Below are 21,220 nucleotides of genomic sequence, written 5' to 3' on the forward strand. Positions count from 1 at the left end.
TTTTATATTCATGGCCATAAAATGTGCCTTACTGAATGAGAAATTCAGCATCAAATCTGCTGTATTTGTTAAGTGAAAGACAACTGGAAAAGACAAAATGCCTTGAAATATTATGATATCATTTAAAAAGGAGACTGACTGAATTTAATGAACTAGTTCCTCAATTAGCTGGTATGTTCATGTGAATAAAACTCATTGCTTTAGTATTTGTACTGTAAGCTTTCATTTTCTTGGAGCTTTACCAACACAGGTTTTATAGCCCAGCGATCTAAAGTTATATTCAGTGGCCACTTTAATAGGTACACCAGTGTGTTTGCTTTTTACTGCAAAGATTTAATCAGCCAATCACCTGGCAGCAACTCAATATATAAAAGCATGCAGGCATAGTCAAGAGGTTCAGTTGTTCCGAGCAAACATCAGAATGGGTGAAAAATTGATCTAAGTTGCTTGACTGTGGAATGATTTTTGGAGCCAGGTGGAGTAGTTTGTATATCTCAGAATCTGCTGAACTCCTGGAACCTTTACACACAACAGTCTCGAGGGTTTATAGAGAATGGTGGTAAAATGAAAGGATCCTGTGAGCGGCAATTCTGTTGGCAAAAATGCCTTGTTAATGTGAGAGGTTAGGGGAGAATGGTCAGACTGGTTCAAGCTGACAGGAAAGCAACAGTAACTCATATAACCATGCATTACAACAGTGGTGTACAGAAGAGCATCTCTGAATGTGCAACACATAGAACCTTGAAGGGGATTGGTCGCAGTAGCAGAAGATCACCCTGAGTTCTGTTTCTGTATCTAGTAAAGTGGCCTCTGAGAGTATATATGAAGACTTTGAGACTTGGATCTCCTGATGATATAAATGGCACCACAGGAGCCTGCACTTCTCCAATGCCCTGTTAATAGCTTAGTTTGAATGAGTGGGGTTTGAAGGAGGAATAGATGAATCTACGTGAGTCTGAAGATTGGAAAACAGCCTGTGAATCATGAATGGTTAGGAGAATCACAGAACCAGGTTAAAATGTTGAGAAGTTAAACAGAATTATCATTGCCATTGGATTATTTTTGGGGCTTCAGACTGACAGATGGCAAACCTTAACAACAGCTCAAGGTTTGTGTGTCCTGTCATTGTGGTTCTACAAGGTTCAACTGCGATCTGGACAAAATTGGGGAGCATTTGGGTGAGAAATTAGAGCAAAATCATGGATTTTGCAGTTGCCATTGGTTTGGTTATGGTAAGTACCAACTCCATACTTAACTGAAGTTGAGAACCATTTTCAGTGGAGAATCAGTGCCAATGCTAACTGGCACAGGGCGAACCAAAGTTGCAGAAGTAAATATTGGGTCCTTTTGTGGCACACACAAAATGAACAAGTCTGTTTTAGATGAGTGATGTGTCTTCTTTGGTTGAATATCTGAATGGTGTGAGTAGTGGTGATTATATGATCAACTGTTGAGCATTTGAATGCTAGCTCTTGCTCCAATGGACATAGATTATTCATAGGTTAGTGATGAGTTTGTATTTCTTGTGAATTTAGTTGTGCATTTGTTGGGGATTGGGGTTTGATAATGCAAGCATGGATCAATAAACATGTTTGTAATAATCAGGCTTCTTGTTCACCTCCCTGTCGTCTTATATCCTGATGCATGGATTAATCTGGATTGCTCCCTCCTCTCACACCTATTGACCATGTGTTGAGGCCTTCCCTTCCCACTGTGGCAGATGATCTTTTCTCTACTTTAGCTCAAGATTTCTGTGATCACATCAGAAACTTTTAACTTTTAACTGTCTGCTTTTAACTGAGCACTCCAACTCCTTCAAGCTTCAATTATTGTTAGAGATTCAAAAGGTACATTACTGACTTACAGTAAATATTCTCTCACTCTCTCATTCTCTCTCAATCAATCCATTTTCTTGTTTGCTTCATTTTCTGTATCCGAAATGTAAATAGAAGTCTAACTGATGCAAAGAATTTACATAGTTGCCACAACAAATGATGGCCAACAGACAGCTGGTATATGTTATCAGAGCCTTTAAACAGTTCAGCTAGAGAGTTTCACCGGACTTTGGAGAAAATAGAACCATATTTAATAAAATACAATTTAGACTGAAAACATGCTGAAAATATGAAATAAAATAATTATTCATAATGCATGCTATAATCCAAGATAATTTCAGCGAGATATTGGACCTTGTTTCTATTTCTAACATATAATATGTATCATTTGTCTTCAGTTTTTACTCTCTTGTATGAACTATGTTATTGTGTTGGCTATGCCTTTCATTACAACACATTGATGATAGTCAACAATACTTTGTTAAGGATCTTTACAATCTTTAATACCAATGTATAATCTTTACTTTCTCCAGGTTGACTGTCCGTGCTGAGTGTCCCATGCATTTGGAAGATTTCCCAATGGATGCTCATGCATGTCCTTTAAAATTTGGCAGTTGTAAGTACAAGGAACTGTAACAATTTTTAGATGTTCACAATACATATTATTTTAAATCTAGTACAGTTTCTAAACTGAAATTATATCAGAAATAAAGACAATGGCATATGCAATGTATGCGTCAATCACTAGATGCTTAAGGATTTTAAGATTAATTTAATGTAATTTTAAATGATTTAAAGAAACTCTGTGTTTCTTTAAGTGGAATTTTTAAAGGAAGTATGGTCTCTATCAATAACCTTTGTTAAATAAAGAAGCAATCTTGTTACTGTGATTTCTTTTAAAGAAGATTCAGGTAAATATAATTCAATTCCATTGCTTTGATGATTAACAAAATTGTTTCTGGTTGGAAAATATTTTGAACATTACTTGTAAAACAATTTATAACTTTATTACTGAGCTCTCTGTATTACTTTGTCAAACATTGTCCAGTTTTAAATTAAGACAGAATGTAATAAATACTTGAATTTTTCACCTGTACCAGATTAAGGTTAGACATGAAAATGATAGTTAATAAAAATGTTTATATCATTCAATCTTCTAACTTAATCCAAATTTATATTAGAAGTTTTTATTTTGTTTTCTGCAAAAACGTTAAAACATTAATAATCATAGAAAATAATTAATTAGATTATATAAAATTCTAACTTACTGTTTCATAATGCAATATCAAAAATCAAAACTTTAGAGCATTATCTTGCATTGCAAAATTTGATCAGGTACTGTTTATGAAGCAAATTGTTCCTATAATTGATTTACATTATGTGTTGGTCAGAAGCCAAAGAACATTCTCGTCATAGCTTTATATTTTGCCACTTACTGTTCCCTTGAGTCTTCTGAAACCACACATCATGAAGTTTTTCCAGATTTAAGTTCTTCTGTGGCAAAAGACCCACATGAATTATTTTCTGTGGTATGTGGCTAGCAATTGAGATTACTATCCTGAGGAAGCTAACTTACTTGCAAGTCTTTGCTTGCTTTAACAGTCATACTAATGCAAATACATGCATAGAATAAAGGTGTCTAATTTTGAAGGACAGTTAATATTTTTTTTATAATTGGATGAATTATAGTAGTGAAGCAGCCAGTGTGGTACTATAACAGCTCGGAGTGTGAGAGATCGGAGTTCAATTTTCAGGCCATCTGTTTGGGGTTTGTGCGTCCTCTTAGTGAATGTGTGGGTTTCATCCAGATGCTCTAGACTTCTCCCACATTCCAAAGACGTACTGGTTAGTAGGTTAATTGGTCATTTGCAAATTGTCCTATGATTAGGCTAGGGTTAGCTTGGTGGATGGCAGGGATGGAAAGGTCTGTCAGCATTCTATCTCTAAATAAATAAAGGATACTGTAACTCAGAAAACATAATTAATTTATGGACATTTGAAAGAAAAATAACACTGAATATCAAGTTCTGTGTAACACATTATTGTACATTATTTTTGGCAAAGATATTAAAGAGAACAGCAAATTTGTATGTAGGAATGAAATTCATCTTGAGCAGAAGCATAAACTAAACAAAATAGCAATCAGTCTTATTCTCAACCCATCTATTTTCTTCAAAAGTGTTTTGAAAAATCAGTAATATTTTTGTATGTCTTCCAAGTTTTGTGGCTTCTCAATTAAACTGGATTTTCAAAATTGTTTTGGGTTGCATTGTCATTACTAGGGCAGTTCCCTATTTGCAAATTAAAGAAGACTATATATTCATTGTTTACCTTTATCTCCCTCCTCTGTTATTTATTTTCATCTTCCTGCCTTCCTGGAATCAATGACACTGACTTGGGTTACTGACTCAGAAAGTAGCCATGTTCCTTCCAGAGGACTTCCTCAAAGCCTGTTTCTATGTAGAATTCAGGCAGAGAACGGAAGCAAATTCACCAAGTCAATGTCAGTCAAGCATGGTTCTTCTTTTGTTGGACACCTATTACACATGCAATACAGGTCATTTGACCCTTCAAGAATGCTGGACAGCACTGAACTTCCTTTTTCCAGTACAAAACTAAAGCATTTAGTATAATCTTGTTGTGAGCCTATTTTTTGAACAAACTCAGCGTGGATTGGGGATCAATTCTAAATTTGTGATTTTTTGTTCATATTCTCATGGTCATAATTTACACAGTTTAGATACATATTGTGAAATCATTAGCACCACTCAAAGCACTGCAGTATTTCAGATAGAAGTATCTCTCGTGCTTCTTAAAGGCAACGTTCAAGACTATCAACGGACTGGGGAGTTATCTAACAATAAATGCAAATATTAGTAAATTCAAAGACACTTCATCATTACCAATAATAGCTTTATTTTTCAGTCTACTACTTCCAAACACCAGCAGCATTTCCATATAAAAAGTTGGCTCTTTTCAGTGAAGAAATGGTGAATGGTGGCATAATTCATCTAGGTCTTGTTCCTGCTCACAGTTGAAAAGTGTGGATTAATATCAAAATATGTAAATTTAAATCTCATTATGACAACTGTCTTTATAAGGATGAGCAAAAAATATAGATTTTGCAGTGATCACCACTTTCTACCAGAGAAGAGATGAAAATGAATTGCTTCATGCATTATTTTAATTCAACAGGTCCATTAGACATTATTTTTTATTTTATCAATAGTTGAAGGAATAATTATATAAATATTAATATAGAAAACTATTTTGGCAGGGTAGCAGAATTTTCCTCAGAATGAAAAAGGTCATCAAACATTTTGCCATGGTGATGTTTTCCCTTTGCAATACACTGTAGTTTGCAAGAAATAATTCTCTAATAAAAGTATTATTCTATTTGTTGATTTGTCCTGATTCTATTTGTTTTTTTATTGATTAGGTTTGAGAAATATTATTTACAATTAAATGCAGTACTATTGTTTCTTCCTATTTTGCATAGCTTTTATCTCTGACTTTTATATACAAGACAATTTATCTTTTCTAATGAAGTACGTGGATCAAAGCTGTTGCTATGACTTTGATACTGCATAATCAAATTTCATAAGACACATAAGAATGAATGAATTAATTTTATTTTACTGAGTATTAAAGTATATTTACTGTGCAGAATAAAGTCCTCTAACCGTGATATCAGTATGAAACTGTTTGCCTTCTACCAAACATGATTTTTAAATCCAGAATGAATTTAAGCCCAAATTCTAAATGAAAAATGTTACTTTAGGCAATTACAATGAAAACCACTTGTATCCATGCTTCCATTTTATATCTGTATATACCTTTATTGTGATTAACTAGATATTATCTCAATATAGTTCATTTATTTCCTTAATTTTCTGATAAAGTTTTATGTGTAGAACTTCCGTGATTATGAGCATGCCTGATAAACAAGTTACCACAGTCTTCAATTGTGTAACTCTATTTTCATATTTCAGTGGAGTTTGCAGTTAACCAATTTCCCCATCTGTCCTCAGATGCATACACAATATCAGAAGTTGTGTACACGTGGACACATGGAGCATCCCAGTCAGTAGTCGTGGCTGAAGATGGTTCTCGTTTAAATCAATATGACTTAATGGGACAAAGTGTGGGAAAAGTCATTATTAAATCCAGTACAGGTTAGTTTTTTTTTAAATGTAGATGTAATATGTAAGTTTTACTGTGTTTTTCTCCATGTATTCTATGTGATATTGGTATGGAGAAACATTAATAGGATCTCGATAAACTATTCTGTTTTTGGCAATCAGTCAGTGATCAGCTGTAAATGGTATTTTGTAGGATGTAGAATGAATGTTGTCCCTGATATATAACCATATAACAATTACAGCACGAAAACAGGCCATCTCGGCCCTTCTAGTCCGTGCCGAAATAATAACTGTCCAAATATAATATTAGAGAATAAACAAGCAGGACCAACTTCCTCAATACATAAAACCATTCCCAACACACACATGTTCCTCGACCAGTGGAGGACCTCACCAGAGGTATTGGTTGTGTCATCAGTCAGACAACCGAAAGGTTTTCTCTGTCAATCAGCTTCTAAATGTTGCTACTCTGTCATTCGTTGCCATCGTTGCTGCTGATTCCCTTCTCATCATCATACGTTCTTACCCCGATCATCGTCCAGAGCCCCAAACTCTGCCCTGTGCAGACCCGCCTCTGGTTTCTGACCCTGCTTCGCTGAACATCCAACTGATGGTTTCCCATTCTACTCTCAGTCATTAATTTTTTATAATAAAGTAATTATACGTTTATTTAGTAGCATTATATGAACTATCAAAGTCCTCACAATAATATTCAATTATGAGTTGTAATATTCTACGCTGATTAGGAGTCTACTTGCATAAAATTCAAATCATCTCCATACCAATTTAAATTTAAAATACTGAGTATGTGAAACAATACACATCATTTTCAGCTGTTCAATTTACCTCACTTTTTAGGTATTGTGCATTTTTTTCCTGTTAAATTAGTTAGGCCCTGCTAGGTCATGAATGAGGAGGACTGGTTGCCAGACCATTGAAATCAGATTGAAAATCAGTTGTCAGACATCAAATAACAGGAATAAATTAGGGTGACAGTGAGGTACCACAAGGATCAGTGGCTAGTTTCCCAACTATTTACAATGCAGTACTATGCAAATATCATAGTCACATACCTATAGCTAGGGTGCCTAAGACTTTTGCACTGTATTTGTCAATGTGGAACAGGAGCAAAGGACGTTGGAATGGTGAAGGTGGAGCACCACATGAGGGATGCAGGACAGAAGGCAGAAAAGGAGTGCCAGGTACTGGGGGGGAGGGGGGTTAATGGTGTGAGTGCAAACACACCCAGTCCAGAGACACCAGGCAGGGACAGTTGATTCCAAACAATTGGTTTATTGATCATTCCAAAGTGTCCCTCTGGTGCTTCCTGTTCCCTTCTCTCTCCCTTCCCTCTCCCTTCCCCTTTCCCTAGCCAAGTTTCCCCTTTCCCTGCCCCCTTCCCATTCTCAATCCACAACAGAGACACTTTTCATAATAAGGTTTATCTTCATTCATATATGTTATGAATTTTGTTTATTTTTTGAGGTAGCTGTTCACTGCAATACATAAAATTACATTCAATGATTTGAGTGAAACAAATAAGGTGCAGAGGATGCAAAGAAACCTGAAGGCTCTTTAGAAAAGTTGAGGTATTGAGCAAATATATGTGAGATGTAATTTAACTTTGATGAATCTCAAATGATCTGCAGGAGAATCGGAAAGATGGCATTTTTACGTAGAGAGTGAATGAGAATGTTGATGTGCAAAAGGATATCACGTGTCCTTGTACCACGTTCCGACAGGGCTGGGCTGGATACAAGATGGATGTTTTCCCTAGCTCAAGGAGAGCTAGAAAGGGGAATGACAGTCTCAGTATATGGGTAAGGTGGTTAAGACTATGATTTCTTCCCTTCAGCGGGGGTGGGAACCTTTTGAAATTCTCTACCGCAGTAAGGAGCGGAGGAAATGTCACTGAAATGTCATTGAAGAAAGAAGATCAATAGATATCTAGATAATAAAGGTCTGCTGCTAGGGAGGTTAGTATGGGAAAGCTTTGGAATGTTGATATGGGGATGGAAGTTCAACTGAAAGGTGGAACAGGCTCTGGGTGTCTTCTGGCCTATGTACGTTTCCTATCTGCTTTAATGACATGCATAAAAAGATATCAGCAGAACTCCTCTGTATTCTTGAAAACATTAGTCACATGAGATTTTAGGCAAAAAACACATGCGTGCAGGCAACATTCAGTTTAACATAATTTTCGATGGATGTGACACTTGATAGAAAAGTGGTCATTCAGTGCTGCATTGAATTGTCACCCAAATGTTCATGCTCAAATGCCTTTGCATACAAACTCAAACTAAACCATAATCTTCAGAATCAAGAGCGTGAGTGTCTCCACTGTTGTTTGGCATACACAGGTACATGTGAGAATATGTTACGTCAAGTTACCTATAGTGTATCAAGCATAATGCTTCCCACATTGAGATTTCTTGTAATATTTTTACTGGTAAGTTAAAAAAACTGTAGAAGGTTATGTATATCTACAGGGTAGATATTTATGTTGTTGAAATCTGTGGCACGAAATAGAAGATTTATTCTTTCTTCATCAGGTAATCAACTGAGTTCAGTAGGTCTTGAATAAACATTTTAATGTTGTTTGGCAGATAAATTATTTTGTTGCAGCATTTGTAACATGATTAATTCTTGAAACTTGTAATCTCATTGATTGATATTCCTCTTGTAATGCGTTCAGAATCAGAATCAGGGAATCAGGTAGAATATCAACGACATATGTCGTGAAATTTGCAAACTTTACAGCGGCAATACAATGAAATACATGATAAATATAGGGAAAAAACATGGTTCTGTAAATATATATATAAAATTGTTAAGCTAAAATAAGAAGTGCAAAAATACAGAAATAAAGGAGGTAGTGTTCATTGTTACAATGTCCTTTTAGAAATCGAATGGCAGAGGGAAAGAAGCTGTTCCTGAATCTCTGAGTGTGTAACTTCAGGCTTCTGTACCTCCTTCACAATGGGTGGTGGGGGTACTTAATGATAGATGTGCCTTCCCAAAATACTGCTCCTTGAAAATGTCTTGGATACTATGGAGGCTAGTAACATGATGGAGCTGACTAGTTTTACAAGTTTCTGCAACCTATTTTGATCACCCCATACCAGACGGTGATGCAGTCAGCAGAGTGCTCTCCATGGTACATCTACAGAAGTTTTCAAGTGTTTTTGGTGACAAACCAAATCTCCTCATACTCCTAATGAAATATAGCCACTGTCTTGCCATGTTTATAGCGGCATCAATATGTTGCATCCAGGTTAGGTTCTCAGAGATATTGGCACCAAACCCTTAATTAGGACATTCACTTAAAACAATGCATTGTTTTCATTTGATAATATTTGTAATTTTTTACTTCTTCTGGACATTTGATGTTTTGCGTTTTGATCCGCTTCATTACTTAATCTCTCTTGTCTTCTGGCCTATCATAGACCATCTTGTTCCCTGCTCTCCATTACCTTGAGCAACAGAAGTAGGCTATTCTTAAAAACTGGTCATCTCTAACTATTCCAAACTCTGATTTGAAATATTGGACTGACTCATGTTGACCAATCACTAGTAGCTCAAAAAGGAATTGCAGGCTTTATCTATTTGTGATTGTAGTACTCTTAGGCTACTATGGTCACACATAGATCTGTGTGAGGTTTGCCACTGAGGGGTCAGGCTCAAAAACCTGCAAAAAAACTGTAAGTTAGAATGCCTTCTTCTCTGCCAGTCCCTTGAAGTCGTGGTTGACTTGCTTCCAAAGCCGGAGTTAAATGGTGCATCTGGCTGTCTGCTTGATTGTTGAACTCAATACTGGGTAATAGGACAGGCATTGGTTGAAGAAAAGTTTGAATGTGCTTCACACCCAGACCTCAGTTTTATGGGTGGAAGAGTGATGTGGGATAGCCAACCCATTCATTTGAATGGATATTCCAATCCTGTCAAAAATGTAAGTACACCTAAATACTTTACTCCCTTTAATGTTTTACACTAAGTATTAGTTTTTTGATATGTCTATAATTATAATTTTATTTCTTTTATAATTTAAATTTCCATAGGTAATTTTTGAATGTCTCCGGCTATATTTAAAAATTGGAGGCTTTGAGTGCTGGCAAATTGAAGAACAGGGTGTTTAACGTTGCCTAGAGCCCTCTCTGCCATGTCAGTCATATGTCAGCTGTGGTTGTGTAAACTCATGAGGCTCCCTACATCTGAAACAATGTGTGTACCACAGGAGCAATCCTGACAAGGGGCAAAGTCTGTGATCCCCAGCTTGTTATGGGAAGAAGGCAGAAGAATGGGGTTGGGAGGGATAATAAATGGGCTGAAGGGCCTAATTATGCCCCTATGTCTAATCTTCTCTCTTTCTGTGGTTGATGCCTGACCTGCTGAGCATTTCTATTCATTCTATATTGATTTCATTTTACAACATTCACAGTCTTTTATTATTGCTTTCAGCCTTACCTTTCTTAATGTTTTGAATTAATTCACTGAAATGTGGCATTATCTTTCTGCTGTATTTGGAGTGTACATGAATGAATATTCTAAAGTTGTTGAGGAGTCTATAACTGAGCTGAATGCTTGTAAGTTGTTCTAATACTCTTTTTGAATTTCCAGGTGAATATGTGGTAATGACTGCTCACTTTCACTTGAAGAGAAAAATTGGTTATTTCGTAATTCAGACTTACTTACCATGTATTATGACAGTCATTCTGTCACAAGTATCATTCTGGTTAAACAGGGAATCTGTCCCTGCAAGAACAGTCTTTGGTGAGTGTTTCGGAAAACATGTTTGCAGACGTGTTCGAATATTGTCCAGATTTTTTTTTAATTGTGTCAAGAAATAAGCAGCTTTGTTGTTTTAGTTTTTGGTATGAGTGACTTTGTATAATTGTTAACTTTAGGCAGTTGCTTGTCAATTGTTAGACACTTCAGATACCACATAAACTAATTTTTATGCTTCTCAAAAAATATGGTGTCGTTGGTTGGCATTCGTCTGTCTTGAAGGACAATGGGTGATGGTGATCATCATCACAAGCCTGTGCGGAAGGTATGGAGATCCTGAGATGCCCAGTCATCAAGATCCCCCTCTCTGCCTCACCAGTGTAGTCCAAAGGAAAGCATATGAAGCAATACATTTGGCACCAGCTTGGCTGCAGGATCTGCCGGAAGGATGTTCATTGACGTCCAGCTGCCTTAAGGGCTCCACTCTGGATTTGCTGTCTGGTTTATTCCCGTAGACTTTGTCTCTCCTAAGGCTGCCCACAGGCAGTGGGGCTATTTACCCATAGATGGGGATCTGGTTCATGAGCACCAGGGCATCTCCAGAGAACAGTGGGCCTGTGTGATATGTGTGCAGGGGCCAGACCTCCTCTCCATCCTCTGTAGTTCAGCCTGAGTCCGAAAGGAGTTCAGTTTCCATGTATCACCAGTGGGGAGGCACTACATGAGGCTTTCTGTTGGAAAGGCTATGTACTAGCAGGGAGAGACTTACACACTCACCTCCCCTTTTCACAAGACTGCTAGCCAGTGGCAGAAGCTGAAAGTGAGAACGACAAGCACTACCCACCACACTACAACACTAGACGCGTCAGATCAACAATTTTGACACCAACAATATGGCATAACCTTACCTTATTTAGAACATTTCCATATCTAAAGTTAACATACTTCTTGAGATTGATGTTCATCGTTGATTATTACTAAGTTGAGTGATTGTTTTTTAGACTATAATAATTCATAACTAGACTGAGTTATTGACCACTACTTGTACCAAATATCAGCATCAATTTCTTGAATTAGTCTCTCACTCTGATCTCTATGTTTAAGTGATTTCTTTTCAATGGAGGAACAATGCAATCTTAATTTGACACATTAATATGAACTCTCACTATCAAAGGAAACTCATTGGAAATTATATACATATTATATTGGAAAGATGGGAACTGTGAATGTATTACTGGTATAAAAGTGATTCTTCTTTGAGACGCTAAAGCACTTTATTGGGAATGTTGATTAAATGTTATGTGGCATTTAACCTTTAATGGGTTTCTGATAAGATTGAGTACAGCCAACACTAGAGCGTCAGGGAGATTTGCCCAGTGGTTATGCATAAATCCAAATTGTGAACATAATTACTGTATTTTATAACGAATAAACAGAAAATAAAGGACAGTACACCTCACTTCCTAACATGTGTAATAAATGTACAAGATTTCTGATCATTAATGAAAACCCAGAAAAGGAATACTTGCTGAAGAAGTTTAGCAAAATATGCCCTCTCTTAAAATGATTACTCTCATCTCTGTTGGCATCAGAAAACTGTCTAATACATGATATTCATATCTGGATAAAGTATTTAATGAAAAGCTTCCCTTTATGATTATATCCCATTTAACTTTCATATATGAATTATTGTGTCAGAAAGATTCTTGTGATCAAGGAATTCTGACTTAAAAATCTACTGCATGAAGTTCAATTCTATTTTAATGTGTGTTTAAGTAAGCTAAACAAACTATTAACTTAAGAGTTTCTTAGAAATAATCATGACGTGAAATTATCAAGAAAGTATCACTTTCTGAAAAGTGACATATTCTAAAACTTATAAGCATCAAGATTAAGAAATGACACTTAAATGGAAAACAAATAAAACTGAAGATGTTAGAATCTGAAAGAATAAAAAAACACAGCAGCAACTGTGGAAAGAGAAATCAGTGAATGTTTCAGATTAGCAACCCGGCCCCAGAACTGTTACTGATTCTAAACATTGTCTAGTCTTCTTTTTCCACAGGTCCTGCTTGACTGGCTGAGTTCTCCCAGTAATTCTGGTTTTGAATAAAAATCAAGTTTGACAATATTACTGGAAGATTACTATGGATATATTATTATATATAAACATCATTATATGAAAACTAGGGATTGATATTATGAAGTAAAATTGTTACATCTAAGTAAATGATCTAAATAAAGGAATTCTCTTCATTGCCATTTCATGGAGTAAATTTGAATTATTCAATAGGGATTAAAATCAATTTTCACTTCAGAGAAGAGTAGATTATAAAATAAGGAAAATCTGCAAAGATAATAGAATCCTCAAATCTTATATGAATTTAACAGCAAGTTGAAGACTTCATTGTATTTCCTTTTATCATTTTTCCTTTGTCATTGGAAATAATGGAACTTACTTCAGCCTGGCCAAGATTAAAATAAATTTTCATTCTTTGTTTAAAACTTATTGGAGATAATTCAGAGAATACTGAAAATGAGCACGGCATTAATACACTGAGTTGCATGGTGGAAGTAACCCAAAATAAATTTATTTTTGTACCTCCTTTTGTACTGCTTTAGATGAATTAATTATTCTGCAATACTCTGACAGACAAATAAACTCTTGGAATGAATATTTTTAACTATTTACTGTCCTGTTGAATATTCAAGACAAACAGAAATAAAGAGATTATGAGAATTATTAAAACTGCCTAGGATTGTTCTGTTTTTGTGTGATTTCTACTAATTTAGTTATAGAGCAGCACATCAAGGAGTTGACGAGAGATTATGTATGTTTGCCCAATCCATTACGAATTAAATAAAAACAACAGGTGGAAAAATGATTAGCGATTGCGAAAGAACAAACCTTTTATTCCTAGCAACATCTGGAGAGATGGCACATTTTATCTTGATCTTAATCCAGACTATTGCTGATACTGTCATTTAATACAGTATACTTAGAATACTTAAATTTAATACCAAATTTTATCTAAAATAGGGCTTCGTTGGTATTGTATAAGGATAATAAATAGAAGGAAATTCTACATGTCTGTTCATTGTTTAGGAAAGAGTATACCAATTATTTGCCAGAATTCAAATATGTGTTATAAATTGTAGCAGATAATATTGACTGCATTTGAAATTGGTAGCATATGATATTGAGCTACCAGATACAATACGACATAAAGCTGACTAAAAATACTTTTCAATGCAGCTTAAAATGTATTGACCTTTTGTACAACATTTGATAGCAAATGTGAATAGTATGTTCTCAATATTCTATTTTTGGCTACATCATATGATTCATTTTAAAGTACTTCAGTATTACATTATTTATACATTTTTTGTTTTATTAATTTGCAAATTAAAAGACATAAGTAACACAAAATATTCTAGTAACCTGTTTTTTTTTTACTGTACTTTATTCAGGTGTCACAACAGTATTGACAATGACAACTTTAAGTATCAGTGCCAGGAACTCACTCCCAAAAGTTGCATATGCAACTGCTATGGATTGGTTCATTGCCGTTTGTTATGCTTTTGTGTTTTCTGCACTTATTGAATTTGCCACAGTGAATTACTTTACAAAGAGGAGCTGGGCATGGGATGGAAAAAGCTTAGTTCCCGAAAAGGTATGCAGTGCATTTTTACTTTTGTTCAATTAGTATCACCAAAGTAGTACTGCTTCTGTTTATAAAATGAGTTATGGTTGAACTGTGGAAAACAGGAAGAAATATTTCTTTGGATGTGCTTTAATTTTGTATATTATCAGTATTGTTTGCTAATACAAATACAGGAATATATTATGAAAAGAGAATTAGTGTCATTTGCAACTGATCTAATTTTGTGTATTTGTTACACAGTTTATAAAATCACAGTTGTCTGAATGTAATCATGACCCATGAATGTTGATTATTGCATTGATTATCAAGGGGACGTGGTTACTTGCTGTCTCGTTGGTGAGACTTACTGCACTTGCCATGGATGTTTTTTGCTGCATATCAGTATAAGCCTGGATAATGGGGAGGGCCTTGTTAGGTGTGGGCAAAGGCAGATTTATTATTAGAGAATTGTGAAAGTGCAGTATTCCCAAATCTCTCTGTTTATTATTTAGCTTACTGTGAAGAGAAGGTAATTGATGAAGTTGTTGAAAATATTTGTTTTGAGTGTACTGCTCTGAGGTACACATGTATTGATGTCATGAGACTGAAACTATTTACTTATAACAACTTCGATCAATTTGTGCAAAATACATCTTCAGCTAATAGCCAAATTTCCTCTGCTTCCCATTGATTTCAGTTCTCTAGGGCTTCCAGATGCCACACTGAGTTGAATTCTGCCTTACAGCATACAGTAAAACATAGACAATAAAACAGTAAAGTGCAGGAAATGACCCTTCATCCCAAGATATCTGTGCTGAACATGGTGCCAATCCAAGCTAGATCCATCTGTCTGCATGTGATCCATATTCTCAATTCTCTACCTAATCACGTGTTAAATACCTCTTAAATGTTGTTATTGTAACTGCTTCCACAACCTCTCCTGGCATTGCATTCTAGGCGCATGCCACACACTGTGTGAAGTCATGTGATTCCATGCAAAGTGACATTATGCTTACACTCCTCTCCTTGCAGCTACACAGCCACTGTCACTGTCTTACTGTGTTTTTATATGCCCTGCAGCAACCCAGAAAAGTTCCTCTTGCCAAGAACCACTTCGTCACTTTTCATTTCCTGTCAGTTACCTAATGTATAGATACTCCTGCACCAGGTGTTACTTTATGTACATACAATCGGTCAATGCATATAAGCTAATCTTATGTATATATGGCCACTCTCTAACAGTTACTGTAAGATGTGTTTAATAGGATTGTTTTTTATTGGTTTTTACATCTTTTGTGTTTTTTTCTTCAGGCTTATTGTGTTTATTTTTTTTAGATTATAGAACACTCAGTCCTCTTTTATTGTCATTTAGAAATGAATACATGCATTAAGAAGTGATACAATGTTTCTCTGGCGTGGTATTACAGAAAACAGGACAGACCAAGGACTATTTTTATGCTGCATTGGATCTGGAGTAACAATAGTTTTGTTCTGCTTTATACTCTTGCACAGAAGCATTACAATAAATCATCTTGAATCTTGAATATTATAGATGTTTGAGTGGCAGACAGGATAGTGCAATGGTCTACAGGAGGTAATGTGAAAGAAGAATTTTAATTGTGTATTTCCCCAACATTCTAGGTCCTTTGCCATTTATGGTGCATATCGATACTTTGGATTTATATATAAATTGGTATATTGGTTTACTATGGTCACAGTGAAAAAATGTCTGGCATACTATTCATACAGATCAATTCATTACAACAGTGGATTGAGGTAAAACAATGATAGAGTGCAGAATTTCCTTAGCTGTGGCATCAATGTAGTTGGATCAGGACAGGCTGTTGGTCATGTTCTCTCCCTGGAACTTGGAGCTCAGAACTCTCTCAACTTTAGCACTGTTGATGCAAACAGGAACATGTGGACTGACCCCCTCCTGAAGTTAATGATGAGCTCTTTTGTGTTGTTGACTTTGTGATGACACCATATCATTAGGTTCTCTCTCTCCTTTCAGTATTCCAACTCATCTTTATTAGAGATATGGTCCCTATGGTGATATCATCTGTAAACTTGTAGATGGAGTCAGACCTGAATCTGGTCAGGCAGGCCTGAGTGTATGGGAGTAAATTAAGGGGCTGAGGACATAGCCGTGTGGGGCACCAGTGTTGAGGATAATCATGGCAAATGTGTTGCTGTCTATCCTTACTGATTCCGGACTATTATTAGGATGTTAATTACCTAGTTGCAAAAGGAGGTGTTGAGTCCCAGGTCGAGGAGTTCGAAGGTGAATTTTTCTGGAGTAATAGTTTTGAAGGCAGAGCCGTAGTCAATAAACAACAGTCTAACATAGGTATTTTTTACTGCACAGCTACTCCAGAGTTGAGTGTAGGGCCAAGAAGATGGTGTCTCTTTCGGTAGTGTGAAATTATAGTGCGCTGTGAAGGTAGACGACACCAAATTTGCCTTTCTAGTCATTAGGGAAAAAGGAAGATGCAGACTGCACAAAGATGCCAATGACTGGTCACAAAAGTGGGAATTTGTAATTTATCCCAGAGCAGTGGATAAACTTTGAGAGGGCTAAATCAGCAAGATGTATGCACTTGCTCAATGCTCAATCAAGGTTATTCATGATTTGTGGTTTATATCAGAATTTAAATGCAACAGTTGCAAACGAGTGCAATTTTAGCTTGATTTAATGAAAACCATAAGATAATTCTCAGTTAAGATGCTTTTTTTTTATATAATGTTCTTAATTTTGATTCACAGAAAAAGGAAAGAGAAAGAGAGGCTCTTCTGAAGAAAAACAACACCTATACAGCAACATCAGCGAACTTTGCCCCAAATATTGCAAAGGATGCAGGGCTGGCGACCATTGCAAAGAGTGCTGGAGCAGAATCCAAAGACCCGAAACCAGAACAAAAGCCTCCAGAGCCTAAGAAGACCTTCAACAGTGTCAGTAAAATTGATAGACTAGCCAGAATAGCATTTCCATTAATGTTTGGGATTTTCAACCTGGTTTATTGGGCAACTTACTTGAATAGAGAGCCAGTTATCAAAGGAGATGATGAACATAACTAGAAAATATTAAAAGAACAGTTCCTCAATAGTAATAGTATTTTATTTACTGGGTAATTTCTGTGAAGGTTCTAACAGATTCAATATCCCTATTCAATTTGATGCATACACTGTTTTCCCATTTGCCTCTTTCTTAAACCCAATCCAAATATTTTTCTGATAACATCAGAAAGAAAGAAATCACTCAGAGTCTCTACACAAACAAAATATTATTATACTGTCAGTAAGACAGGTCTAGTTCTGTGTCACCATTGACATACTGAATTATTATTGATTTTTTTAGTTTATAAGGATTTTCTTTTGATAGCATGTCCATAAACAGAAGAAACCTCATTTTAAGCATTCTGACAACAGGGTCAATGTGAAATTTGAAATGATCTTAATAGTTTCTAGGACATAACCAGAAAACTTTAGTTTCTAAATTTAGGTTAAGGTTGCGTTCAGCATTTCTGCATGCTGCAGACTTTGTGGACTATTTTGTTCACTTCCATTCTCATTCCAAATTATACTTAGAAGAAAGAAATTACATATATTGAATATATAATGCAAAGACTGGATATGTTTTTCTAATATTTTCTTTTAAGTTATTTGGAAAAGCTGCCTGTAATATGAGCAAAACATGATTTTGAATTCAATTAGCTGACATGCATTAACAATGGACAAGTTTTGCTCTAGGATGGCAAGAGCTTATTGGGGCCAATGGCCTGAATAACAATTTACCAAATGGTAAGACTTTAACTATTTATTGAAAGGCAAAGTGTGCGGTGCCAGCTAGTATGTAATGATGTCTTGCCCGGATAAGTAAAGTGCACTTTTCAAAAAGGTTTATAAAGTATCCCAGTTTTACTTCTTGTAAAAAGTCAAAAATAAACAATGTAATATTTTCTAGGCTTAAATGAAAAGATAATTTAAACTATAATATTTACAAATCTTATATAGTTAACTGATATCTGTATGTGATACCCCAAGCAGGTACCTGTAATTTCAAGTTTCAGAAATACCAATAAAGTAGGTTAATCCATTATTTGTACTGAAGAGGGTTACCAATGAAGATTATTGTACTTGGATTCTATCAACATGCATGTACTGGAAAGGGTGTAACATATATGCTGGAGTTATTTTGAAAACAAAACTCAAGAGTTCACAAGATAACCATATTTATGACTACCGTTTAGTGAATGCTATTTTCATATCTTGGTTTTCTTCTTTATTTATTTATTAAACTACAGAGCACTTTGATGAAAACACTATTGCACATCAAGTGTTCTTTTTGCTCAGGCTATACAATGTTTCCTTGAACAAGCCTAATCTCGTTGGCATTTAAATGAAATGATTTCTAATATTAATGTGACAGTAACTTTTTTGTTTTGTTCCTTTCTGTATGTAGGTCCTTGATGGCTGACACCAGCCTGCCTACAATCAAGGGCATATATGCAGAAAGGTGCCAGAAAAACACCTTTCATGAAGGATCCCACCCACCCTACTCATGAACTGTTTGTCTCACTTCTGTCAGGGAGGAGCCTACATGGTATCCATACCAGGACCACCAGACTCAAAAACAGTTGCTTTGCCAAAGCAGTAAGGCTGAGGAACACTTTCCCCAACAAACCCATCCCTCTACACCTCCCAACCACCATTACTATATGTTACGTCCTGTTAGTCACCTTAAGTCACTATAGTCACCATAGTTTACAGCTTTACATCCTGTTAGTCACTTTAAGTACAGACACTCCTGTGCCTAGCAACACTTTATGGACATACAATTGATCTATGTATATAAGCTATGTATTTATATTTATTGTGGTTTAAAAAATATATTTTTGTGTTCCTTATCGTACTTTGATTTATTTTTGAGATGCACCGGATCCAAAGTAACAATTATTTCATTCTCCTTTACACTTGTGTACTGGAAATGACATTAAACAGTCTCAGATTTTGAATCTTGAATCGCAAGAAGAGGAGCAAACCATTTTACCCACTGGAACTAATTACAATCGATGGCAGACAGTATAATCACAGCACTTTAGTAATAGCCATCATCATAGTGACACTGTAGCAATGCCTAGCATCAGAGCACACTTAAACCTCTGGCAGACATTTTAACTGTTGCTACGCAGTACACGCAGCTCTTATAGTCATGCAGCTGTTACAATCATGCAGCAATATGCATTGGACTTCCACTAAAGTTATGTGTGTGAGGTCATGTATTACAGAACAGGTGCAACTTTCATTCAATTACAAAAGAATGCATATTGTATTCTTGACCATGGGATCTATTAATCATTGCTCTAAAGCCCACCAAACAATGTTAAGAAATGCCGAATAATCATACCTTCTAAATACTAGCAACCTGCCCATGCTTGATTAAGAAGTAGGATTAAAATTAAACCTTGATATATTGAAAGTATGTATGTTTCTATCCTATGTTTCTTTTTGGACATAACTGACTAAATGACAATATGAGATGAGACTATTCGTTCCAGAATTAGACTTTTACTGAGATCGAATTTTGTTTAATATAAACTCTCATATGCAAGAGAAAATACTGATCAAATAATACCCGTGTATTTAAGTTAGCAATTGATCAATAGGGAAGGAAGCTTACTGTCAAAATTGTGTGTCAAGAGTAAGGAAAAATTATGGGTGGGATCGTACCTCTTTGTATCTCTGTTCTTATTGGGCAGATCCTCCAGAGATCTGCTGACATTTACGGCTGGTACTTATAGCCTTCTGTAAACCGACATTTTCTATAAGGAAAGGCATCTGCCATGCGCCAATTTTTCAACTCAACAGTGTACTGTTCACTTAGGAATCTTGCTGGACTGTCAAACTTCTTTTAGAGTTGGCCAGCAATATCTCCAGTCTTTGCATTAGCAGATGGTCCTTATAGCTGGTGATCAAGGAAGCACTGATAATGAAACAGAGCACCTAGACGACTGAATAGCAGAAAACAAAGCCATTCCACTGTGTTGCTACTGACATTGTAGCTTATTCAATCAATTGTATCTCAAGATTCTCCTTGGCATATCTGGTTTCCAGTTTTTTGTTTCCCCCAGGCTTCTCTGGTAGGTTCCACAGTAGCTAAGTACATACTTTAATCAGCTAGCAGGTAGGCATGACAAAGAATAAGCTCTGTTTCCCTGGATGAGAAACTAGCCCTAATATCAGGCAGGGACTGAGAATAAAGTAAAGCAAGTTGAGGACATAAGCATGGATATGAGAACATGAAGAATTACAGGAATATATCTGTAATTAAGGTTTGCACCCCATGTTAACAAGGCAGCAGTAATAATAATAGAGAAGTCCTTCTCTTCTGGCTTGTAACTAGAATTTCAATTCACACAAATAATCTTGTCACTGTCATGGTGTAAGGCTTCTAGCACTGGTCCTTGTATGATGTTTCTGACCCCTTTCCCAGCCTCTTTCTTGGCTATAGAGAAAATTGGTATCCTGAAGCAAAATCATATAGGGCACTAGCTTCCCATTATTTAAAGGGAATTCTTTATAATATAGGACTATTAGTAGCCCAAGAAAGGAAGTTGTTTGTAATGAAGTTATACTAGACTATTACCATAGATCAGTTGCTAAATTAAGTTTTTAACATGAACTGCACAAGTCATATGACAACAATTTGTTAAATTTCTGGTGAATATTGAGGAAGAATATTATTAGTTAGGACATAATTATGGAAATTTAAAAAGAAACTACATGAAATTTTCTTCTTTTTCTCTGCAGCCAGTTTCTGCTTTTTGATCTGTTTTCATGATTAGTTTGTTTAACCCGTGAATCTCACATTGGA

At 35.8% G+C, this 21,220-nt stretch overlaps 1 protein-coding gene across 1 annotated transcript in view; it reads left to right on the forward strand.

The window, feature by feature from the left end:
* The window catches only part of LOC140200866 (gamma-aminobutyric acid receptor subunit alpha-1-like), a 30,590-nt gene extending 13,166 nt beyond the window's left edge, over positions 1-17,424 (forward strand). Inside the window, exons 4-8 of the mRNA XM_072264501.1 lie at positions 2,369-2,451; positions 5,867-6,010; positions 10,595-10,747; positions 14,174-14,376; positions 17,113-17,424. Of these exons, the coding sequence (XP_072120602.1) occupies positions 2,369-2,451; positions 5,867-6,010; positions 10,595-10,747; positions 14,174-14,376; positions 17,113-17,424 (895 nt within the window). The remainder of the gene's footprint in view (positions 1-2,368; positions 2,452-5,866; positions 6,011-10,594; positions 10,748-14,173; positions 14,377-17,112) is intronic.
* Positions 17,425-21,220: the final 3,796 nt, after the last annotated feature.

Source organism: Mobula birostris, chromosome 7 (assembly GCF_030028105.1).
Source record: "Mobula birostris isolate sMobBir1 chromosome 7, sMobBir1.hap1, whole genome shotgun sequence".
Taxonomy (NCBI): domain Eukaryota; kingdom Metazoa; phylum Chordata; class Chondrichthyes; order Myliobatiformes; family Myliobatidae; genus Mobula; species Mobula birostris.